Source organism: Semicossyphus pulcher, unplaced genomic scaffold (assembly GCF_022749685.1).
Source record: "Semicossyphus pulcher isolate SPU_LCO1_2020_fin unplaced genomic scaffold, fSemPul1.0.p SCAF_4, whole genome shotgun sequence".
NCBI classification, from domain to species: Eukaryota; Metazoa; Chordata; class Actinopteri; order Labriformes; family Labridae; genus Semicossyphus; species Semicossyphus pulcher.
The window spans coordinates 17,679,459-17,705,701 of NW_027211715.1; the positions used below are offsets into that span (position 1 = coordinate 17,679,459).

A 26,243-nucleotide genomic window follows, 5' to 3' on the forward strand; every position below is an offset into this window, starting at 1 on the left:
CGTAGTATGTAGTATACAGTATAATGTATGGCATTTCGAATACAGCCTTCGACTATAAAAAGATGGACGACATGACGGCTCCCTAAAAGTGAAGCCAGAACATTTTAAACGCCCCCTGCTGACTGGCTGCCGTATAGGTCATAAAGCCCGCCTCCTCCATGTTAACAGATGGGACATGAGTCAAACATTAAAATCTAAATACACGCCAAATAAATGTTTCTCAAACATGGTTTCTGTCATCACAGTTCGTTCTTAACATGCTGATTTACGTCCAAGTGTTCGTTTTTCTGTCAAGTTGATCATCATCAAATAGTTATTTTACGCTGTAAAAATTATGATTCTGGATTAGCAGAGTAGAGGAGGAACGTCGAGAGGAGACGTAACTAAAACAATCACTACAGTCATTGACAGTTTACATATCTGTGAACGTTAACCTCAGGCCAACACAAGAAGCTGTTCTGCTGTTAAACACACCGACGTGCGGGATCCTTGCTGTTTTCTTAAGTGTGTGATTTGGTTAGTGGAAGTGGCTACGGCAGCTCCACCCGCCGATTTCTACTAACTCTGACTCCAAACGATATCACCAGCAGAGGATGGCAGAGCCCGTCACGGGGGGGGGTATTTTGGCTTCAGTTTTGTACAATGAGAGCAGATGGAGATGCGTCGTCCATCTTTATATACAGTCATTGAGAGAAGAAAAATAGTGTGGGTTAATGCAAGGTGCGTTCGTTACAATTACATTTCAACAACGCAATTGATGTGTTACGTAAATTAAAGTACGCATCTTAAAAGTATTGTCATTTCGATTTCGGGTTGGTTAAAATTGTAAATTTATTACGAAAAGTGTGTAATTTATTCCGCAAATGACTCACACTGCCGTCCATCTTAGTTCCCTGTGAGTGTCCATGAATGATTATTGACATTTTTACTAATTCAAGCACCTATTCTGCAGACTTTTAACCAACTTACTTTTGTTAAGATGAAAGTGTTTTTCCTTTATTTTCTTCAGTTTCATGCAGATAACACGAAACGCAACTGTTGACAAGTGACAGACAGGAAAAGGTCCTGCTGGGCCCAGAACTCAGGTAACCTATTAGGGTTTGAAGCTGCTCTCAAAGCTAATGCTAGCAGTTAACATAATTCTACTTAAGCAGAGTGTTTTTTAACAGTGCATCATTCTATGCTGTGGCGTCGTTATATTGCTCATTACAGTGGCACATAGAGCAGCTATCTCCGCATGAACATCCTAGTTAATGGGCCACAATAAAGACACCACTGTCTTCATTTTATGGCTCAGTTTTCAAATGGCCTACTTGGCTTTCTTGCCTGTTTTCTCAAAGGAGCCATCCAAGTCTCTTTAAGACCTCTGATATTCTCAGCGCACTCTCTCCTCCTGGCCCGAGTCTCCCTCCATCCATTCCTCCGCTCTTCTTCCTTCCTACCCCCCTCCCTCCATTCCTGACAGCTAAAGGCAGCCGGCGGTAGCCCAGGGCCTGTTTGCTGTGCCTTTAGTTTCATTAGCGGGCCCCAGATGCTTAGCTGCTTACAAAATTATGAAGGGCCGAAGCCAACCGCCTCCAGATGGGACCCATCTATATTCAGATGAGCTGTTTCCTCACATTCAGAGCAATCCCACCCTGATGTCCTACAGTGTCGTCAACAAACATGCTGACAAACACAAACACAAGCGAGTACAAACAGATGCACACATTTCGCAGAGGAAGTGGTGCGCACACACCCAAGGCCACCCAGGCACACACTCACACACACACACACACACACACACACACACACCGTATGGCTGGGTGGCACGGCTCTCTCTATAGGAAAACAATAGCTTAGCCGGCGCGCAGTGGTTTGTGCTGTCAGCTTAAGCTTTTATCCTCTATTGTTTGCTGGATTTTTTTTTTTTGATGGCTGTTTCAGGAATGGACGGACAGATGGATGTTTCAACTGTTTGGGCCCTCTCAGATGGTTTGAGTCATTCGGAAACAACTGGAAACATCACAGCAACAAGCCACTATCATGGCTGCAGCTAGATTGATGCTAAAATATAGGACGTCAAAAAGGTGATGACGCTCCGATTAAAGCTAACTTTTTATCTTGACAGTCAAACAAAAATAAGACATCTTTTTTTTGAGCGCCAATCCATGACCGTGCATGTTAGGATAGAAAACGTGGACAATCGTCAGAGGGAGAATAAATAATCATTGTTCCACGTCCTCTTTCTTTTATCTTCTCTGCATCTTCTCTCTCTTGTAACTTTCACTCTGCTCCGGTAATTAAATCCCAGCCCTGAGTTTTGAGACAATGCAGTCACACTCCATTTCACCGCTCACATCTCTGACACCCAGACGCATTTGAGCAGCACGTAGAGGGGAGAGCCATTCCAATACAATCAAACAAGCAACACACCCATGAAAGAGTTGTGACAGATACACAAAAACACACGGTGAAAGCACAGTTTAAGATGTATGGAGATGCTCAACTGACAGCGAGGTAAGACAAAGGACTAGTGAAAGCTGGTGTGTGTTATTGACTCATGCTGACGTGTGAGTATACAGAATGTTTTGGTATAAATGAGAAGAACGTCATTCAGAACACTTTTTGACCTCGGATACAGGCCGTACATTGGGTCCTGTTCTTTTCACAATGTATATCAATAATATTACAACGGTATTAACAAACTGTAATGACCTTCTTTATGCTGATGACGGTTCTGTAAAGCTTTGCTGACACTGCACACTTAGCCACTGAAACAAGCACTTTACTACTGCAAGAAGCACTTTTTAATTTAAGATTAAACGCAGAATTGAACACAGAGCAAACTAAATACATGCTCTTCACTGGAGTCAGACAATGCAAACAATAGTTCAGTACAAAAACCATAGTATCTGGCTTGTATCCTATACGATAAAGTTGGTTGGCCACGAGCACACATACGAATTGGGAAAACATGCTTTTGTGCTGCACACACCTGGAACACCTTACAGCACACATTCAAGCTCAATACAATTGTTACCTCAGGTCATGTTAGACTAGGTAGGCACGCGGCCAGATTGTTGGCATGGGAAGTGTTCTGATTCTTCAGGTTGTGGTTCGTTTGTAGTCCGAGTATTATCGAGCAATCACGCATCAACAGGCTGCAGCGTATGCGGGGAAAAACAGTCTGTGTTGAGAGCAAAAGCAGGCGGAACATAATCAGCGATCATCTAATGATGATTTAGCTTCTTATTAATCTCTATAAACAGACATCTGCATGCTAACAATCTGCTCTAGATCAAAAATTCAACTTTAGACAAATTCCTTTGATGCTGTGTTATGAAAGACCATGAGCGTTAAGATTTCCAGACTTCCTCGAATGCACCAGAATACACTGACCTCACTCAACAAACGAGCATTTTACCTTTTCTGCTCTTGAGGACAGACCTGACAAAGCTCACATTGTTACGTTTTACAAATCTGCCTCATGATGTTGTAATTTCAACAAACTTAAGACCCGTTAATTAAAGTAAATCACAAGAAAAGCGGCCTCAACACACGGTCGCTTCTCGAGTTGCTAATTGGACGGTAAACAATGCAGCACACAGGAAATGGAAGTCTTAGTTGGAAGCAATGACTGTATGTACAGATGGACAACACTTCTCCATCTGCTCTCATTGTACTAAAGTGAAGCCAAAATAGCCACCGTGACGGCCGCTGCCATCTTGCGATGGTGACGTCATTTGGAACCAGAGCTGCGCAGTAGCGATCGTGGGTGGAGCCGCCGTAGCCACTTCTGCTAACCAAAACAGACACTTAGGGATCCCGCACGTCGGCGTATTTAACAGCAGAACAGCTTCTTGTGTTGGTCTGAAGCAGACGTTCACAGATATAAAAACTTCAATGACTGTAGTGATTGTTTTAGTTACGTCTCCCCTCGCCGTTCCTCCTCTGCTCTGCTAATCAGGAACAGATCGGCTGCAGGAGACGTATTTGTCAACAGAGCTGTCAATCATCCTTTTTACAGAATCAAATAACTCATTAAAAATAAATTTGTCAGAAAAATTAACACTTGGACGTAAAGCAGCATGATAAGAACTAACTATAATGACAGAAACCATGTTTGAGAAAAATGTATTTGCCGTGTATTATGATTTTATAGTTTGACTCATGTCCCATCTGTTAACATGGAGGAGGCGGGCTTTATGACCTGTGCTGCAGCCAGTCAGCAGGGGGCGTTTGAAATGTTTTGGCTTCACTTTTAGGGGGCTGTCATTTCGTCCATCTTTTTATACAGTCTATGGTTGGAAGTCCTTATTGCTAAACGCTGGCTAAACCGGAATGCCCGACATGTTCACTGTTGTACGGAGATTGCTCCGCCCATAAATGTAACTGTTTTTACCTGTACTCTGCTACTTTATTTACCTGTTACTGCTTGTTTTTGTGTTTTTGTTTATTCTGTTTTAATTGTACTCTTGATGTCATTGCAAAATGAAAGCATTTCCTCAATGATTTCACAAGATTAAATAAAGGTTGAATGAATGAATCTGCGGAGCACCTGACTACTATTGACTTAGCTGAGCCATCTGAATTCATTAGAGTGTCTGACACACACACACACACACACACTCCCGTCTGAGGCAGAACGCAGATCTCAACAAGCCCTACAGAGTGTCCTAATATGTCCCGTAAACACCTGACAGCATGGCTTTGTGGAATCGCTGAGATACCCATAATCCTTTAGTTGGAGTCAGGGGGTCAACTCGTCACCGTGCTGAGTTGAGATAGCAGAGCATCAACACCCGAACCCCCCCCCACAGTATCCTGCACAGAAGGCAGGCTCGGTGGCTATTTATGCTCCCCAAATCCAGCATGTGTGTACAAATACTTCTTATAATTAGGACGCCGTTGAAGAATCTGTCTTGGCTCACAGCGACAGAACATTTCGCAGCGTTCAGGAGATGAGGCTGAACAAAGAGGCGTGAAGGTGAGGTTTTCCACCTACAACACTAAAAGCAGCCGCTGACTTACAGTACAGTAATCAAGGGACTGCTGGCTGCAGAAAAACTGCAACGCCTCACCTAGTTCATTATAAGATGACACAACCAATTTGTACCTCTGCCTGCTGCAATCTACCAAATCTCCCCTGACAAAAGCATTTAGATTAGAGCGCTTTCAGGGAGGGCTGCGCTGACATGCGTACCCGGCCTGTAAAAGGGGGAATGAAGTGCCTTTTTAATTCTCCTCCAGGCAAACATAAAACTGTCCAGGTAAGTCATTTGTGGGTTGAATGGAGAGCCAGAAGCCTCTCTCTCTCTCCCTTTTCTCCACGGAAAACTGCGCGCAAACTGGTGTCATCGTGCGCCATATGCAGCAACACACAGAACGTCACACACACTCCTTATCCTCATCTGGAAGATTATTAATCTATTTGTTACATTCTGTCCCATTATTTCTCACACATAATCCTCTTTCGCTTCCTTTGGCAGCATGCTAATGACTTTCTGTGAACAAGGAAGCTGCACGTGCTGGTGATTGTTCTGATTGGCGCCTCTTCCTCCCTCTTCCCCTCCCTGGTTTGTCCCACCCAGAAGAAGAAAAAGGAACTCCCAGATGGAAGTGGAAATGGAGAGAGATGCCATTTCATCTATTAAAACAAAGCTTTGTGATCACTCGCTTCTCTCAAGACTTTACAGACAACTGGAGTGAAGTAGAAAGGGAAGTAATTGTCCCGGAAGATGAACAGCACTCCAGATTTTGGCTGGAGTCACAGTACATCAGGTATTCTCTTCTTCTTGGTCCAAATATTCGCTCAGATTCATACATCACTCCATTTCCTCTCTGGCGGCGGAGCCGGTGACAGATAATTAGCTGTGTGTGTGTTCGTCTCTCACTTTCTCCTGCGTTTGGTTTTTATTAAAAGATTTTGTCCGTCTCCCTTATCGCGCAGACAATGTTGACGGAGAGGGAACATCGTATATAACATTTTTTTAATCTAGGAATCTTATATGAAACCCATAGACTGTCTGTCTGTCGAATGATTGCTACAGCTCGGGCAAGGAAACAGCAGCAGCTCTGTTTTAAATTAAACACACACGCAGCCACGCGGAGATACAGGCCGCAGGCAGGAGGGCGGGCGCGGTATAGGTGTAATAAAGACTACGGTACAGTAAAACATTGTGAAATTGAGAAACATGGATGTGAAAAGGCAGTAAAGCTCGTCTGCTCTCTTGAGGAAGACGGTGGATGTGTAAAGCCATGGCTGACGATCCATTTCTCCCCTTTAGCCTCGAGTCTAACAAGCACGAGCACGGGGAGACGAGCAAAGAGGGAAATAGGTGAGACACTAAATATCAACTTGAATTGGCTGTAAAATAAGTCAACAACTACATCGGGAATTGATTCATTTTAATACATCGTGTTTTAATGCTTGAATTATACCTGTGGGACTCTTGTTGTAGCAAATAATCTCTGTTATTGCGTTTTCTAGTTGTTATTTGTCTTGTTGCGTCATATTTGTTGAGTCTTTTATGGGAGGCCACTTTTACATCACCCGTATGCACCGTGGCAGTCAGCATGTGTGTCCGTGTGTGTGTTTCAGGTAGTAAAAGCCCGGATGGGGGCTGCACGTGTTCCCCAGCAGCAGACCGGGGGTCGCCTGATGTTTTTATGGAGCGAGTCCGTTCGGAAATGACTCGTTAGTCTCGGTTTTATTGCTCAAATTACCCGAGCCGGTCCTTGTCCTGTTTGCCCTTAATTAACAAGCATCCAATTCCCCTAATAATTAGCACGAGCTATTAGCTATTTTACATCACTCTTCATTTGTCGACAATTAAAAGGTCTATTATTAAAAAGGCATGGCACATGGTTAATTGGACAAAGTGGCTCAGGCGGCAGGGGAGGAGAGGGAAGAGGAGAGAGGGCGGACTCGCTGAGCGCAGGGAGGAGTCGCATGAGGTCTGCCGGAGAGAGCTCTCGCACAACCTTTACGATCCTGTCCGTCTTCGGTTTGCTGCCTGACACTCCGTCCTCGAGAGAGAGACTGTCTCCCTCGCTGCTGTCACACACTGGCTGCGTTCGGACCCTGACGGCCCGGCAGTGGGGAAGTTAGAGGATGTGTGGTGCTGGATAAGAGGCTGACGGGCGATTTTCCTTATACTGCAGGACCTACTTTATGTGTAGAAATATGAGACTTATGCAACCTTTTGGCTCTCTTCCTGTGATTTCACAAGTTTGTGTCGGGATTTCTGCTCAGAATGACTTTACATTACAACAGTTATATCAGCAGCACATAACTTAAATTGAAGGTTTAATAGCATATGAAAAATCCAAACAATAAGAAATAACCCTGAAGAAGAAGAAATACAAGCACAGCGAAGAAAGAGAGATAAAAAAAACTGTGAGAATAAGTGAAAAGTTGAGAGGACAAACAGGCAGGAAGGGAGGAGGAAGCACTATAAATACAGACAAAGGTGAACAAGGAGAGACACACGGAGAGGTGGAGGGATCCTTTCTCCATCCCTCACCCCGCCTCACCTCTCCTCACCCCTCGCCCTCTGCCAGGGCTTAACAAGTGGCAGGGGAAGCAGGCAGGCCAGAGCTGTGCTGATTGACAGAACAATTACTGCTAACACGCGGCCCGATGGAGAGGCAGACATCTCCAAATAGAATTTCACTATGGTGTTGCATCACACGCTTACAGCAAGGATTTTAGTAGAAAAGCAAAATTGCCCTGACTGACTGACTGATTGACTGTCTGTCTGTCTGTCTGTCTGCACAACTGCAAGAAAAGCACTTCTGTTTTCTTTTTTCCTCCCTCCCCATAAAAAAGCAGGAGACAGCGTTTACCCTTGATCAAGGTTGGCTGCGTCTAACTTTAGAAGCAATGTTTTGCAACCCATTTCCTCCAACTCTGACTGTTCATCTGTTAGCTCAGCTAGAGGTGTAGCTATTTTTAGCCACACACCTACTGACTGACAAAGAAGTGGAAAGTTAATTAAAAGAGACAACACACATCGGAACATTTCCGAGCTGTAATACATCACGGATCTAATCAGGCAGAAATTATGGAGAGACGTGTTTTTAAGATAGTGAGGCTGAAGTAATAATATCAGATTTACATGTGCGTTTAGTCTGAAGGGCCTTTTAGTGACGTAGTAGCTTTGCACATAAAGCAAACATGCCAATGAGGATGTTGCTGCAAAATCAACTTGTGATTTTGTTCACTATTGGTACAACATTTCACATCCTGAAGAATCGATTAGTTAAAGGGCCAGTTCGCCAATTTTCGACATCAGTCCTATCATGCTATTATGAGGAGTTAATGCCATTATGGTAGGAAAAAATACAAATTTGCTGTGTCTTTGGAGGACGCTATCTGCTTCTCCAATGGGCCCTGGAAAACCTCCACTAGATGGTGCGTTTTACGTAGGCCAGAGAGCTCGCTAAACTACACTTCCTCAGTCTAGGATGCCCGCCTCCAATGTCATGTCTCGTTCAGAACCGTCAGGTTTGAAATGTAGACTGCAGACCTGAAGATTTTTAAGACGATCCACCGATATATTCTCGTCGTATTTTGGTTTCTGTACCGCTCTGAGCCGTTGCCTGCAGCAAAAACAGTAGTATTAAACTCCAGCGTCTCTCGCCAGGCCTTTCCTTTCAGAGGGAGGAGTGCAATGCACGCTGGGTGTTGTAGGAATGTAGAATAGGCGAAACCACAATCTGTTTGTACGACTTTCTCCACAGCTTTGTCGCCAATTTCAAATATTATTGCTTCTATCGATTACAGAGCTTTGACTGACAGTGGCTTTTTCCAGGGGAGACCTGCTCCTTTAAGAAAATAACCTTCAGATCTTAATTGATAATAAAATCACCCGTTAGTTTCTGACCTAATACAGTGTTAAAAACGATCTTCCGCTGTCACGCTGAGCCCTCTCCCCTCTCTCTCTCCGCTCCACGCAGGACTCTGTACAGAGCATCTGCCGGTTGATGCAATCAGTCTCATGCAGCCATCCTGGCCATTACCCCACCCCACAGCACTCCGGCCTCCAGCAGCTGCATTACACCACGCTCTCTGACTTTCTAATTAGCTTATCTCGGGAAAATAAGGATGCTGGGCAATTCTTTGCTCTAGCAGTCTAACATCGAGCGGGCCACGGGGAGCGTTGGTTGGCACCTAGTGTCACCGAGGGGGCTGTTGTCTTCGACAGACTAGTAGCAGAAAATATGGTTTCCTCCCCGTCTAATAAACAAGGGCCAATTTTATTTCAAGGATTTCATATTTGTGGAATCCACAGACAGTAAATGTGTGATGCTAAAGTTAGTGAGATGAAACAAGATTGCCTTTTTTTCAGTAGCTTTTCAACTACACAAACTGCTACCTGAGGATTGTTAATTGTTAAATTCCATTAAATATTTGCTACTTTTTTCCCTCCTTCTAAACTCAATCTGTCACACATTTCAAAGGCCTTTAAATACGTTTATCCATCACGAATTTCTTATCAAACATGTAACCTGTAGCCGTGTTCAAATGCCACATGACACAGTAAATCCCAGCCTCTGTCAGCTCTGATATCTCCTGGCTGGAGGAGTCATGGAGCGAGGGATGGAAGGGGAAAAAAAAGGGGGATGGAGAAAGGGATAGAGGATAGATCCTTCCACCTGTAGCAGTGAACGTCCTGCAGGACTGTAATCTGCCGCTTGTCTCTCACTGAGACGCCCAGCTTAGCCGAGGCCAGCCGAGCCCTGCAGCCTCCAGCGACCGAACCAAGCCGGGGCCCCGGGACATAAGGCACCTGCACGGGGAGATAAAGGCTTCAACTCCTGGGCTAATACTGACGATTCTTTTGATAAATACAGACGCGGGTGGTGGGTGGTGGGCAGCGGGGGAGCAATCTTCTCTCGTTCTCTCCACCCTGTCTACCTGTCTCGGTAATCTCTCTTTCTTGTACTTTGTGTTTTCCCTCCACCTTCTCTTTCTCTCTCTTTCCACCTCTCTCTCTCTCTCTGTTCCTTCTTTATCCTGTCCTGTGTGAGTTTGGATCAGACAGCTGAAGCTCTTCACGCTCTGCCTTTTTTTATTTTTTTTTATTTATTCCATATCTGTAACTGTCAAAAAGAAGATTGCTACTTTAGGAGCTGTCTGCGTTTTGTTGTGCTCATGGAAAGTCAAATAGAGGAGGTTGTGTTAAAAGCATCTTGACCACTTTGTGGGGACGCAAACAATGTCAGCTGCGGTCTTGGAAAGGCCCCAGACAGTTGAAAATGGCCTTACAAGTGCATGAGACATGATGCCTCTTAGATGGCAGAGACCTGAGAGGAGAGCTAAAACTGTTTCAGCCCGGGGAGGTAATTGGAGTCGGGCCTCTGCAATGTTACCTCCTGCTGTGTGTGTCGCTTTAAAACCTATTTATGAGAGCTTATTGAAACATAAACACGAGCAGGGTTGCGTGATTAGCATATGAGGAAAAGCTTTGGGACCTTAATGACGCAACATGGCTGCTGCTCAGATTAACACCTCAGACATTGAAGATTAAGTCAAACGAGGAGTTAAGACCATTCAGGAAATGGCTTTTTTATTACGAGGGACAATAATTACCTTGTACAAAATATGCTATTTTTGAGGAACGCACCTGCCAGCTTCTCTGAGACATTATAGTGGCTGCAACCGTTGAAAAGCCACATCTGCTCAACGACAACAGAGAAACACTGAGTGGAAAGTTGCATCAACAAAACACAGAGCAAGAACAGAAAGAGCAACGCAGTCGGGCCGAGCTGCATCATGTTGCGCTGCGCTGTATCATCGACAGCAGTTCATCTTTCCTGTCTACGGTGTCGTGCCCATTGTCTCTCCCCATTAGCCTGCGACCGCAGTGCTACGGTATGCTCGGTACGGGTGCTATGCTAGCAGACGCAGACAGCTCAGAGTGGCAGATGCCTGGCTTTTCTGCCGATGCCCTCCATCAACTGATGACAGATGTCAGGGCTCCTCTTGGACGGCAACACTTCATCACGCTACCCTGTTCTGCCTCCTCGCCCCACTGGATACAGCAGCCTGCTTGGCAGACGCAGCGCCCCAACCCCGCCGCATCGGGCTCCATTCCCTCCTGCCACACCTATTCATTCACACACACACACGCGCGCACACATACACACATATCTCTGCATCCATCAGTCAGGCGTTATTACATCAGACAGCCGTCATACAGGCAACCAATGGATCACATGCTAATGCACCCAGACGCACCCACTCTGGAAATCTAAAGTATCAGTCTTTAGGGGGTGTGTGTGTGTGTGTGTGTGTGCATGTGTGTGTGTTTAGGATATAAATGCTACTGTTGGACAGAGAGGAAAAGTTTTCAAAGTTGCAGAAAGACAAGGGTGTGGATTTAAATGACATGAAATGACGTTACTTTGCAAGCAGTTAATACTTGTACAATTGTTGCCTGTGTTGTTTTTGGACACTTACCATTTGGGCCTGCTGGTAGACTTGACTACAGGAGACATGCCATCTCTGTACAGGCTCTTGGTCTTGGAGAAGTTGACCACATTGAAAATGACTCTCTGAAACATATAAAAAAAAAACATTGAAGCCACATTAGTGCCACAGAATCAGACAGCCCATTGGTGTTTGTGAGCACTAGTAGCACTATGGAGCAAGCATTTAAGAGTAGGTTAGCACAAGAGCAACACAACACACACACCTGTGCTGGTTTTACACTATCTCTCTGACTGATATTTAGCTGCTGGGATATGCAAAGAAAAAAAAAGCCATCAAAGAAGAAGCTAGTAAATGTGGATGTAAACAATGGAAGAGGAACACAAGTGAGTAAATCATTTTCCCAGGCCCCAGGAAACCCAGAATACCTGCAGGTGACTAACATTTAATATAAACATAACTTTGGTTACCAGTAGCCTTTGTTACGTTAGGATTTTATCGATAATGGTATCGATACCGATACTGCTTATCAATACCGATATTTATTGATACTCTTATCGATACTACTCTACATTATTTGGTGCAAAAAATTAAGACAAGTCTTTATTAGGGTGTCTGATAATGTGCCTCTGTAAGGGATGTTGTAACTGGGGTTAAGGGCTGTGGCTCCCGACAGTAACAGTTAACAGTAACAGTAAATGCAGTAACAATAACATAAGCAAGACAAAAACAGTTTTCTGGCTGTCATGGCAACTTAAAATTCACACTTAGGAGAGCTATCAGTTACTAGCGTACCTAAACCAGCTGGTCTCCACTGTAGTGAAGTAAATCTTTTACAGTAACCATGGCGACAACTCGGTGACATTCTGCGTTTGTTCCTGTGTCATTTCCCCTCGTTTAGCGATGAAGAATGGGTTTAACTTGGGTGTCTGACTTCTGCTAACGTTAGCCACTGCTGATGAAGCTGGGGCTGCTGCTCGACTGACGCGGTCTGTGGATTTAATTGGAACATAACTTAAGAGTGCTAATAACTGAAGCTAGCTAACAGCGATGACTGAATAACTACAGGCTTATTTATAAGAACCAGGTGTTTTAACAGCATTTTTTTGTTTGGCTAACCCCATCTGCAGCATTGCTATCGGAGTCACCAGGACTCTGAGGCCTCACTGAGGACGCACTTGCAGTAACACTAGCAGCGGCGTAAGCATTAGCTGCTTTGCTAAAGCAGTCAAACATGCTGCACTGCTTCAGGTTTATAGAACGTTGAACTTGTATGTGTGTTGTGAGGTTGCTGGTGTTACCCCTTTAGATGCAACTACCGTTTCACATAAGTGAGCCCAAACTACTTTCTCCAGCAGGAGACCACAGCAATGCAACGACATTGCCTGTGGCTTCATCATCACTAGGGGACGGGTATGCTAGAATGAAACGATTGAATGAAAACGACATTAATCAAGATGGAATGTTAATGTTACCAATAGGAGCACCATTTGTCCATGAGCTTATCGGTACTTTCGGGACTGACCAATCACGTACCGGTACCCTGATACCCATCCTTAGTTACTAGAAAACTACACAGGGTAATATTTGGTCATGGTAGTAGTAGGTAGTAGGTACTAAACTCAAATATACTTCCTGCTCATGTGACTTGTTCTTGGCTGTAAAACTACAATCACAGATACCAACCACACACATCAGGACACGCTAACATTACAGACAGGAGATAAGGCAGCTTTAATGTCCTGCAGATGATCTCATGTTGCAGTATCAGAGGCGCAGATAAAAGGCAGCAGCTTTAAGGAGTGCAGCCTCTAATCTGGGAGGACATTACAGTCCTCCCCAGAGGGAAACATTAAGCGTTGCCTGGAGCGCGGAGGATGGCCGTGGTTTTGGACTGTGCACCTCCTCTGGACGAAGAACCTTCTAGCTTAAATATTGTGAGAACAGCCCCTCCCTCCTCCTAAGACGAATGTGCATGATTAGGATCAGGAGAAAATGTGAGGAGAGAAATGAATAAATATATTTTTTAAAAAGTCAATGAATGGCGATGGTAATACTGCGGCGAGGTAAATGAATCCTATTGATGGAGCATATCAAATTACCAACTAAGTCCAGGTGGTGGAAGTTAACTGGGTGCTACTGAAATCCTATTACAGACTCCCCACCCTCCTTTTCTTTCTCCTTTCCCTCCCCCTCATCCATTTCTCCTTTTTTTTCCCGCCTAGCATCAGAGGAATGGGGATTGCGGATTGTGGCAAGCTGATTCAGACTTAGGTAAAATGACATCTAACTGATGTTGAGACTGGCAGCAGGCTCCTGTAGCAGGGAGATAAGACCATTGCTGCTGGCATTTCAATTACACTTTACTGCCCCGCACATCTGTTGCGAGAGCTACTTTTCAGCCTTTTCCCCTCAGGCAAATACAGCCTTACTCTGACTCCACTGGCTTTCTTTGACTGCACAGCCTCCTTCCCTCATTCTTTATCCACAACAAATTCAGATTGTCTTCCTCCTTAGCTTCACTCTGCCCACTGTTTGTAATCTATTTGTTCGGCCTGTTTAACTCAGAGGGAGCTCGGGCTGGACAGATGACAGACACACAGGCAAAGAAGAGAAGAAAGGAGGCTGAATCCCAAGCCAAATGATAAGCAAATAAAGGGTGGGAGAGAGCCAGGCAGAGAGAAGGTGCTGTAGGTAGGTAGAGACAGCAGGGACGGACGCAAAAAGACGGATAATTAGACAGAATTAGGAGACAGAAAGGTGTAGAGGAAATGTAGAGGCGGTAAGGAATATCCGCCCTGATTTCATTTCAACTGGACAGATTAACAGAGAATCTCCTCATCCTGTAACTAAACATCAGATCACAGTCAGTCTTTAACCTACAAGACAAGAGGAACTTGTAGAAGCTTAAAAGCAAGGTAGGAGAAACCCTGAAGGATTCACTAACAAGCACAGGCCAGCATGGGAAGACGTGTTTACCCATTTCAAGACACAGAGTTGCATTATTCCTTTAGAGCAGTATATCCCTGCAGCTCTCATCCAAAATGACAGCTAGGGCTTTCTACAGCTACAGAATTGTTCATCCATCTAGTTTCACAGTATTACATTTCAAACAAAGACCAGCAGATACACCTCTGAATGTTTAGTTCTTCAGTGACTTTTGGGTAATATTGTGTTTAACTGCCCAGATTTGGGCGTCTCTTCTTGATTTTAAAGGGGGGGTATTATGCTAATTTCAAGCTTCATATTTCACTCTGATACCTGTGGAGTAGCTTAGCATAATTTACATTTAAAAAAAACTCTGCTCTGTGCAGGCCCTCATACAGCCTGAAACGACTCAGTTAGCTCTGTCCCTTTAAGAAACCCTGCCCCTATGAGCCCGCTTTCTTCTGATTGTGACATCACAAAGTGCAGCGTGTAGAAAAAACTAAGCTGAGAAGCATGAGGATTACTCCAACCCCACAGATTTGAAACTAAACACCCACGTTTAGTCTGGACTTCAACATTGCAACATTATATACGTGTCTTAAAATGTGAAGCAACATAATACCTCCTCTTTAATGTCTACAAACGTACCCGACTGTCCCGTGGCGGTTTGCCTGACGTGGCTGATGTTGTGTTTACACACATCGAGAGGACCAGTGCAATTTTGCTATCCGTTTGGCATGAAATTGTGCTTGCGCCTCTATCTGCTAAGACCAACTCTTATCACAAACATGCAAGCACAAAGATTAATTTTTGTGGCTTTGGTTGACAGAAGCTTGTCAAAAATCACCAGAAGCCTTTCATCTAGCTGACTTTTGCCTCGTCCGCTTTGATTTGATAAGCTAGTCCAGATCGAATGCACTTCAAAATACAACTTTCGGAATGGAAACAAGAATAAAGTCTGTGTTTAGTTGGAATAATTGGATCCAATTTGAAGGAAGTGTTATGCACAGCTGTCTTTACAATGTATGGGTCCTCTGTTTGCACTGATATTTAAGCTTACAGACACGCAACAGAAAGTCAAAGAAACATTGTAGTGCACTGACAACATGTGGCAAATCGTGTTTGCAAACATGACAAAAAACTATCTCTCGCTCTCTCTCTCTCTCTTACACATGCACACACGCACACACACAGTTTCAGTTTAGAATCAAACAAACCGCTGCAGGGCCGATCCTCCACATCGTTAAAAGTTACGCACAATCCAGACCAATTTAGAACACGTGTGTAAATGTGTGTACTGGTGTGTGTGTGTGTGTGTTCATGTGTCTGCACATGTGTGCTGCCCTGGAAGATTTAATTAGCTGGGAGCAGTTAGAAGAGATTAACATCCATGCTGTCTGAGCTGTCATGTCGACGGAGCGTGTCAAAGCCCTCCGCCGTCCCCATCACTGCTGAATTACAGACTGGAACAGGTGTCTCTGCAGTGTCACAACACACACACACACAAACTACACAGGCGACATTAGACTTCTGTAAATATTACATCCAAAACTAAGTCAAACTATTTCTTCTCTGAGAGCGATAACTCCAAATGAGATGTTGTAATAATGAGGGCAGTTTATACAGTTGAACCTGCGCTGGTTGACATCTTAACTTAGCGCAGGGTCGTGTGCATGTGTGCTCTAAGTGTGAGCGTTTTGGGTTTGAGGTGTCAGAATGAATAATTTCCAGCCCCAACCTCTTAACCTTTAAACAGCGTAGTCAGCCAGCTGCAGGGCTTGGCACTAAAATAGCCTCCCTGGTGCTGCTTCAGGATAGGATTGCATTTAGGCCCAAACGCTGTCTTTTGATCTCCATCGATCCGGCGTGTGGCCAGATAGCGTTGCTTCCTGGAAGAAGCCGTGATAAATAATTAAAGAAAGCGTTCTAAATGCAGCCGAGGACCTCTGAGAGAGAATGAGCACTCTGTCCTTTTGACGGTGATGCTTCAGCAGACTTTATTATAAATGATCTGAAAAGTAATCATGTCTGCAAAATGTGAAGGCGGCTACTGATGAGAACATACACTTGTAGGTGTAGACTAAAATGATTTATACTTTTAAATGGGAAGTTAACAATAAATTGCAAATGTATTTAAGTGAAAGTGGAGTTTAACTTGGGATGCACGGTGGTGCAGTTGTTAACGCTGTTGCCTCACAGCGAGAGGGTCCCTGATTCGTATCCTGGTTCGGACACGGAGGGCTTCAAATCAGTATGGAAACATTTCAGTCCCACAAACCTGCACTTGTCTTGTTTCCAGTGGTCTAAATAGAACAACAAAAATGTATCTAAGTCAAATCATCCCATCAGATCAGCTGAGGTTACTGGTTCTCATCACCAAACTGTGTTTGACCGAATAACCCCGGCTGCACTGCAGGGTCCTCGCAGCACAACACCGGAGAGCAGAGCAGATCTGTGAGCTCTGTCCACAGCCATCAGAGACAGGCAGGCTGATTGCTGCTGGCAGCTCTGCCTGTTCCTCTCTTGTTGTCTTTGATCAGTCTGATCACTGACGCACAGCGTGCCAACGACCCACAGTAGTGGGGACTACCTGCCACCAGCAGGAGCACAATATACGCTTACACAGCCAGAGTCTAACACAAGCACACACGTGCAACAGTGGTGCAATGTAACTGATGTGCTTCTATAGAAAAGTAACGTATTATAGTGAATTAGTTTGTGTACAGAGGACAATTTTCAAATACACACCATCAAAGATCGTATAAAATAGTTTTTGTTATAAATTTTACTAGAAGGTTCCTGGTTTGGACGGCAGGAGCCTACTGTAAATATTCCCATAGGTGTGAATGTGAGTGGATCTGTGTCAGCCCTATTATTGACTGGCGATCAGTCCAGGTGTGACCGCGCATCTGGCCCAATGACAGCTGGGATTGTTAGAGAAATTGGAGGCAAACACTATGTTACTGTGTCCTGTATCCTCTCCATAGCTGTTTACAGGCCAACCTTGTCCTTGTCAACTTGACTTAACATGGTTGCCTTAATGAGCGTTCAGTTTTCATGCAATTTATTCCAACGATATAAAAGGGCCATTTTACTTTATAATAAAGTGTTTTCGATATCCAACACTGAAGGTGTCTTGTTCGCAACTCATTGCGTTTGTTGGTCCACGTTGGATCTATTTTATCAGTTATATCAATCCATCCTGAGATCTGGGTGGCTACTTTGGCAAAGACAGTCTTATCCTACCCTAACTATTGGTTCCAATAGAACTGATGGCTGGAGGTACTAAAACAAAACCCTAAGTTGTCATAAACTGTATTGTTTGAGGCTAGCATCATTTCTATAAGCACATTCTCCATATATTAGCAGAATCCATTCCTGCTCTCAAGTTGCTAGTCAGGCCGAACACAGTGGCAAGAACAGAAAAGAAAGCTAGTTAGAAGTCCCAAAAAACTTGCTTGTTTCTCCAAGAGGTTATATCGCCAGACGTTAGCCAGTGGGTAGCGAAATTAGCGTGACCCAGGGATTGCACTCCCAATGCTAGGCTGGAAGTGAGCTGTGCAGGAATTAGTCCTGCACCATACCGGTGGTACCATAATGGTTTTAAATTTTTCAGTTGATTATTTAAATTCTCACTGAAGACAGGGTCACGTTTTGGTGTGGTTTGGGGTGACTCCCCAGGGTGGCATTATGGTGAAGGCCATGTCAAGCAGGCTGGCTCAGCTGTGGCTAAGCTCCTGTAGAGCCTCGTGACAGTGAGGAAGGTCACAAGCCAGCAATAGGTGGGGATACCAGTATGACAGGGGAACACTCAGGGACAGCCTCAGCCCCTTTGGGAGCGGACGGAGGTCACTGTGTTGTATGCGTAGGCTGGGATGTTTATGTGTGTGTGTGTTTGCATGTCAGGGAGGCAGGGGCAAAGGCATGACTCCTTCGGGAGCACATGCATGACCTTGAGTTAAGGCTGCTATACATAACCTGACAGACTGCTCACAAAGTCACATGCGGACAATGTCATCCGCTACAAGTAAATGTCAGCAACACAAGAAGCCCCCGGACACACACACACACACAACACACACTTAACCATCCTGCCCTCTTTTAGCGTCCCGCCTTCTCTTTTTGTTTTCACTGTGATGTCGCTGACAGTTCTGGTCCCCAATGACCAATGTCAAGTCAAGGTGCTGACACAAGGAAGAGGAGGAGGATGGGACCCTCTAAACACTTTACAGGTACACAAACACACAGATAAACAGTATAACCTGCCCCGTCTCACACACATACACACAGCCGAAGGTAGACTGACAAAACAACACAGTAATATTCCTAAAGTAGTTTGGGTTTGTTTGTACTCAGCCGGAGATGCCCCGTGGAAAAGTGAGCTAATATGCGGGGGAAGTTGCGAGATACCTGGCTATTGATCCTGGGGGCCACGAGTCCCAGTAGCAGCAGCCCTTTTAAATGTCAGCTTTTAATTTCCTTCTCCCTCCTTCACTGAAAAAGATTTATTCAAAGCAGTGCTGTTCCAGGAGATATCAGATAACATGGTGACAGTCTTTTAAAGAGCTTTTGTTTGGTTTAGGCATTCAGGGCTTTTTGTATCAGACTCTTTTATTCAACCGGAGGAGGAGGAAGTTTCGGCAATGGGCTCCGAGTTGAAAGGCAATTTCTCCCGTCCATTGTGAGGCGATGTCCAACTGGAACTTCTTTAATTAGGGCTTCTCTCACCCTGAGTGACAGCGACAGCCAATACCCTCTAGATACTGATGGAGGTCACACGCACGCCCACACAGAAACACCACATACACACACAAACAAACAAACACTGGGACTGTAAACATTAACCTTTTATATTATAGATGAATATTTTACAGCTCACTGTAAAAGGCCAGAGATAAGCATTAGTCACATCTTGTTACTCAATAATGACCGTCTTTAAGTGTGTTTTTGTCTGCAGTGTGGGGTGTTTTTGGAGTGGGCCTGTACAGTACGCGTCATGGTCATCTATAGCTGCATACTGTCAGACAGAAAGGGACTTAATTCCTTGGAAACAGGGCTATATGTTCTTTTTTTACTTGCTGTCACAACAAAATAGAATGTAACTTACCCTATATGACAAGTTGGCACAAAGCACAGTAAGTATTCAGCTGTATCTTTTTACTGTTTTATCATGTTACTCAGAAAGCTATAATAAAAGCAGGGTAAGTCCGATCGGTGTCCTCGAATATAGGGTATCTGCAGACACTGAGTCTGAGCCATTTTTTTCAAAGTGAATATCTGTAACATTGAAATAAAAGCTGTCTCTGACTTTTGTTTACAAAATGCTCCAGGATCCAAATACAGAAGGCCCTGATTTCAACCCTTTTCATCTGAGAAGCTTACAGGATGAATTTGTGGAACAAAAGTTTAAAGATCGGAAATCTACTAAGTTACACGGGGAAACATTTACTGTCAAACAGCGGGTATGACACGCCAACAGTGATATGTTATTTAAACTGGTGAGACCAACATGTAATAATAGCAGCGGATACAAAGAGACGCTGCCTTATTAATAAACACTATGAAACACTATGAACAGTCTGAACACTGACAGACTGCATGGACATCAGAGGAGTCACTGCACCGCTGTGCCATACTAATATCACACATATGCATACTAGGGCTGTCAAGGAGTATTCTAAATTCAAATATATAACCGAATTGAAATAAAAAACGGATATTCGATCATTAAATCTCTCTTGGTTACGGAGCATCTTTGAATGCACAGGTCACTTTATACATTAATAATTAATTTTAGTGTCGCTGAAACGGCCAGACAGAGAGAGAGAGAGTCTCACCCCCAGCATAACAGACAGGTGCAGGTATGTTTAAATAAAAATACCTGTCACAGCACAGCTCGCTTTGAGTGCTGAATGTCCATCCTACTGTAAGCTAATTATTTTATTTGTTTATTTTGCGAGGTGTAGGAAGCCTACGGGGACCTTTTAAGAGGCATGTTTCTGTTTAAATGAATATATCTGTGCACGCAAGTTTGTCTCTTGTATTGGTATGCACGCTTGTGGACATATTGCATGATATTCGAATAGTTTTAGGAATATCGAACAGACTTTTGGGCCATTTTTGACAGCACTGATGCAAATTATGCTTGCAATGCATGGCCTGGCAGCCGTAGAGGAGAAGCAGCTTTGAAAGACTCAACCGATAACAGCAGAGAAAGTGTCAGTTTTGATCGATTAGCCCATACCAATCACTATATCAAAAATATTCCCAGATCGGTCCTAAAACAGTGGCCTTCAAAGAGAGCTGTAAAAACCTAAAGTCAGTCACTGCATGCTAAAAGAAGATTCTCGGAGGAGATCTCTGCAAGGAGAGCAGATGAAACTCACAGTCAGTGGACCTTTTGCAAATACAATTCTTCAGTGTGTTTATAAAAAATGCAATCCAGGCAGATTTGTAGGAGACGGGGTTGTGAACATGTTTGCAATAACATGAGGCAAATGTGCAATTGGAAAGCTATATGTCTTTCATACCGACAAAGGACATGTTCAAGCCAAGAAAATTGTCAGGAATTAACCTGTTTGATTCAAACATAAAGACATAAAATTCTGTTGTTTATTTAATCTACACTTATTAAAAACAAGCCCTAAAGAAAAGAGGTTTTAAGTTTTTAGATTGCCAGCCACTTGCGCTTCTATATCCCGACGATGACAGAGCTAGTTCCATCCAGTCCACCTTCACTCCCTCAGCAGCGGCACTGCTGCTGCCACAGGCACTCAGTGAGGGATGAACAGAGCAGCAGTAACAGCCAACTGCTGCACTTCTCCTCCTCCCTCCTCCACACATTTGTCTTCTCACCTCCTTTTTTCCCCTTCGTCTCCTGCTTTAAACATGGAAGAGTTAATTTGCTCATTCTGCAGGCAGCATCTCTTTCTATTTATCTTTCTTCTTGTTTTTTTTCTCCCCCCTCCTCGCTCTCTCGCTCCCCTCTCTCTCTCTCTCAGGCAGGGCTGTGCTGTCAGGCCCTTCCAGAGCAGTGGGGTTGTCAGGAGTGATGGATGACTATCAACCTTCTGCTGTCTTCCACTACGCTCCTGGGAGATTTACAGGCTCGCTGACTACCAGGCATGAAAACCAATCTCTCTTTCTCATTCTTTCCTCCCCTTCCACCAGCCATGCCTGCCTCGCTCCTTCCATCTCGCTCCCTCTATTTCTACATCTCCTCCGTTACCGAAAAAAGATTTCATAATGGAGAAATGTGTGCAAAACAACATTGAAATTTGTGTGTGGACAGAGGGAAGCGATTGCTCCTCTTGAGGGTTATTGTGGATGTGTCAGAGGGGAATAGCGTCCTCGGAGTGATATGCCTGCTCTTTGACAGCCTATCTTGCCCATCTTCATCTTTTCCCCTGCTTCCAGCTCCTTCACGGGCTCCCAACACATGAGCATCCACCCATGTTGCTCTCGCTGATGGTAATTATAGCATTGAAGAAAGGTACCGGGCTAATTGCTGTCTCAAAATAGTAATTGCTTTATTATCGGCACCATTTTTGGTAATGATTGTTCAAAGGCATTATGTTAATGCAATTAAACAGTTCCATTATTATCCCTTTTTTGCGCTAATTGACGGTATTTTCCGAGGCTGGGCCCCTAAATAAAGTTGCCGCAATGAGCAGTCAGGGCTTACAACGTCTTGTCTTCATTATATTCACCAACACAAAGCCGTAAATATCATGCTCACTTACTTTCAAGCAGATTGAAAAACACCACGAACATCACAACACCAGACCAAGGTCAGAGAACGAACCCCTAGCCTCGAGATATTCCCTTGACCAAAAAAAAACCATCAGCTTAAAAAATAAAGACCAAATAACCGTTTCCTATAAGCACCACCTTTCAAAAACTGTCAGTGGAGGAAACCCATATTTGCATTCATTTGCAAATTCAGGCGAGGAACCACGCTGGCAATTGAAATAAGCATGAGCTTTAATATGCGCCGAGTGCTGACACCACCCTTCAAAAAAGAAGGTAATAGACATAAATGACATGTAAATGTTATTTAGATTGCCTTCTAACAGCATGCAAAGCAGCGCTGTGTCTCGCCTTATCAAATATTTGAATTAGAAGATGTGGCCCCACCTCGATCTCGGCCTGCGCGTCGTAATGATAACTGTGTGTGTGCGTCTGCATGTATGAGGACGCATGCATGCACGTATGAGATCTCGACTCCATAATGATCTCTGGTCCCTCTCCGTCAGCACACCGCATAGTTCATACAGCATGTGCGCGATGCTTTCATTGACACTCGGTGGTCTCATTATAATCCGATCACATCTCGGGAGGACAGCTTGAGGAGAGTTTGTGCGCTCTTCCCCGAGCTTAGACAACATGGCGTGATGCTTAACTTTTGCTTACCTGGGCCTTGTTAGCTTTGTAGCTATCAGGTCTATACACATGCAGAGGGAGGAAGCTGGAGCAGCACAGCCACTGGCTTATAGTAAAACTTGATAGAACATGAAGAAGCATGACTACAAGCAGAGGGGATCACTTTGTTAAAGCTGATGTGTTGTGAGTGTGCAGGGCTCTAATAGGTCAAACACTAGAGTCTGCCCCCGGCACTGTTTCACGCCTGCACTCTTGTTGTATCAGGCGTCAGAGTCAATATGGTATTTTTGTTTTCTTGCACAATCTGCATTAATTAGAGAAAGCACCCCCCTCGGTCAGGCGCCGCACTACTGCCAGGAGCCACAGGGCGAAAAATGAGTCATTTTGAAATGAATAATGGATTTGTGTCTGCAGGGAGAGAAAAGGATTCACAGAAGTGCATGTGAGTGTGTGTGCCTCTGTGCATCAGTATCGACTAGTGTGAGGGTGTGAACCCTACGTCGAGTCTATAAATATGTCCTTGCTGGTCATTTCACTCAGCCAGCCCTCTTCGCACTCCTCCAGATGCTCTTTCCCTTCCTCTAATTTCACAACCAGACGCGGATATGCAGATGTGACGGTGCAGCGAGAAGGGAGGAGCAATAAAATCATAAATAAACAGGAGCTTTGGGGGTTTTCCTGCCACAGTAACTGCTGCCATTTGACCTCAGGCGGTCTGTGGAGGGCAGGGATGATAGATCTGCCCTTCTCCGTCCTACAGCTGTTCACACATCAACAGCAGAAGTTCCAATTAAAATGTTGAAGTGGCGGCATCTTTATCGCTACTGACACTCTAGAGGCCCATGTGTCACTTCGGGCCTGGATGAGCTGATGAAGGAGACTTGGTGAAGAGAGAGGAGGTAGGGAGGTTAATGAGAGTCCAGCACGACTGGCAGCCCATGTTCTCAGTCTCTTCTCGTGCGCGCCGCTGCCACGGGCCTTTACTCTGACACTCTGTGATATAACACATTCAGACTAATTTGAAGGCTTGCTGAAAACAGAACAAAACACGAGGTCAAAGGGGGATGAAGGCTGTGTGCTTGTGTGTGTTTGTGCCTGTTTTCACAGCAGCTACATGACTGCGAGAGGATGGAGGTTGAAGGACACTGAGGCTCATCGCTGACAGTTGTGCTGTGTCAGCAGGAAGTGATGTCACAGGTCAGTGTTGCGAATGTGGAGGTGGGTCTACGAGGGCGCTAACCCCTCAGCCCTGCCGGATAAGCACAGAGTGCTGAAGAAACTAAATTCAGTGTGAATGTTGTGAATGGCAGATGCCCCAGTAGAATATCAATCACTTTCTACACTGTCCAACTCCAAACTGAGCGGGCCGACCCGACCACACAGGCGGGTGAGCAACACTGCAGGGAGGAGTGCAGCGACACTGCGCTTCACTGGCCTGCGTCCTTTACTTCCGGATTGGCATGCTAGGGCATTTAGCATATCTGATGGCCTGTTAGCAGCTGGTAGTAGAAATGTTCCCATACCATTTCCCCTTCACGATACACAAACACTGGCAGCTGACTTATTTATGCTACTGGATCGCTGTATTGACTGGCAGTCTCGTCCTTACCCGACACAATGTTTCAGGCAGTTCTCTATCTGGTAGAGCCATACTGGAAATTAAGAGAATATCCTGTAGACATTTATTACTTCTAATTAATAATTATTAACATTCATGTATGTATCACACTAACATTCAGTGAGTTAAATGGTAAAATGTAACAGTTGCCAGGAAAAGGCAGAGACTCTTCGTGGCAATAATTGGCACATAGCCCTCAATAGAGAGCTGAATTGTCATTTTTAAACGTTATTTTTTGTATGGATTAAACAACAGAGATATAATGTGTTAATAAGTGAACTTTAGGGTGCTGGTAGAAGGGATTTGTAACCTTTAGATGAAGCTAGGATTACTGTTTATCGCTGCTTGTCTTTATTTGTCTTTGTTTAAAGCTAAGCTAACAAGTAGCTTGAACCAGCTACAGTTAAAGTAATAATCTTGAAGATTTTCATTTAAATAAATGTCTGTTAAGTCACTATCTATCGCCGAATGAGGTAACACAGTGGTGATTGAGCCTATGGCCCACTGATGAAAGCCTTTGCATTTGCAGTATATAGTATTATTATGGACTGGGTGAAAAATCCCAAGCGGCGCCCAGTTAGTGACGCGTTTTCCATCACCCAGCAGTGGTTGGTCTGCCAGAGAGGGTGGGCGGAGCTAAGCGGCTGCTTTTCCGCTCTCTGCAAGTGTTGCGAGTAAACAGTAATCTACTATGGCTGAACAGGCAAAGAAAAGAGCAATGACTACAGATACAACAAATTTGACGCTCAGATGAAGGCAAACAGTCTAAAAAGGAAAGCGACGGTCAGCGAGGAAAATCAACCAGAGCCAACCGTGGACGTCACACATGCGACACTGTCTGGATATCTGGTGTGCTCCTGCAATTACAGTTTATCACCATAGGTGCCACCAGAGAGAACGAAACTGAAATCTTCGATATGACCATTTAACTTTTATTCAGACCTTAATGTGTGGGTACATCAGAAAAAAATACTCTAAACCAAACTCTATTTTCTATTTGACAGATTCAAAATCTAAATATGTATTACAACACACACACAAACACACGCACACATGATCATTGATGAAACCTCATTAAAAAAGTCATTAACTGTACGTGGTGACATCGACAGGTCTACTTCTGCAGGTCTAAAGTGCTGCTGCTGAAGCAACTGGGATATATCGCCTGTGTCTGGTTTCAGGTGGATTCAATGACACCGTCTGTCCTTGTTCCAGTTAGTGTTACAAGATCATTTATTCCCAGACATTTTTACTACTTTCCGTGAGTGGAAATGCACAAATCAAAAGGCTGACATGACCATAATCATGACACTGGAATTTGATGAACCAATCAGGTGCAGTTTAAATCCATACATCGTAGAGAATTCAGGAATTTATGCAGTTTGGTCGACACAACTCACCTCCTTTCTGCCCCCATATTAATGTCAAGCTACTTAATCTGGGGGATATGTTTCCGGCTGCATGAGATGGTCAATGACTTAAACTCTAGAAATGGTCGACCGTGTCTTCGCTGTGTACCTTTTTGTCGTCTCTTTGTGATTGAGAGGCTGTAAAAAAGCAATCTTCTCCACCTCCAGCTCATCAACATGCACGGGTGCGCACGCACGCACACATGCTTACATGCCTCCCTCCAAGAGACACCGCTAAAACATGGCATCGCATTTTATTCCAGCTGCTGTCTGACTGGGAACACCTCTTAGTTGGTTTCTTTGTCTGCAAATGATGAAAAAGGATCAAAATGGACAACAGTGCTGCATCTGCTGCTTCACTACACCCCGGACGGACACAAGGTGAAGATAAGAAAAGGAGAAGTAACAGGATGATGGCTCAGAGTCACAGGATGAGCAATGGCTCGAGCCTCCTAATGGTTCAGGGGAACAGTGCTGCTGTGGCTAT

At 44.4% G+C, this 26,243-nt stretch overlaps 1 protein-coding gene across 1 annotated transcript in view; it reads right to left on the reverse strand.

Moving 5' to 3' along the window:
* LOC138607697 (cytosolic carboxypeptidase 6-like) overlaps positions 1-26,243 on the reverse strand; it is a 285,563-nt gene that overhangs the window by 163,230 nt on the left and 96,090 nt on the right. Inside the window, exon 4 of the mRNA XM_069680335.1 lies at positions 11,450-11,544. Coding sequence (XP_069536436.1) covers positions 11,450-11,544 — 95 coding nt within the window. The remainder of the gene's footprint in view (positions 1-11,449; positions 11,545-26,243) is intronic.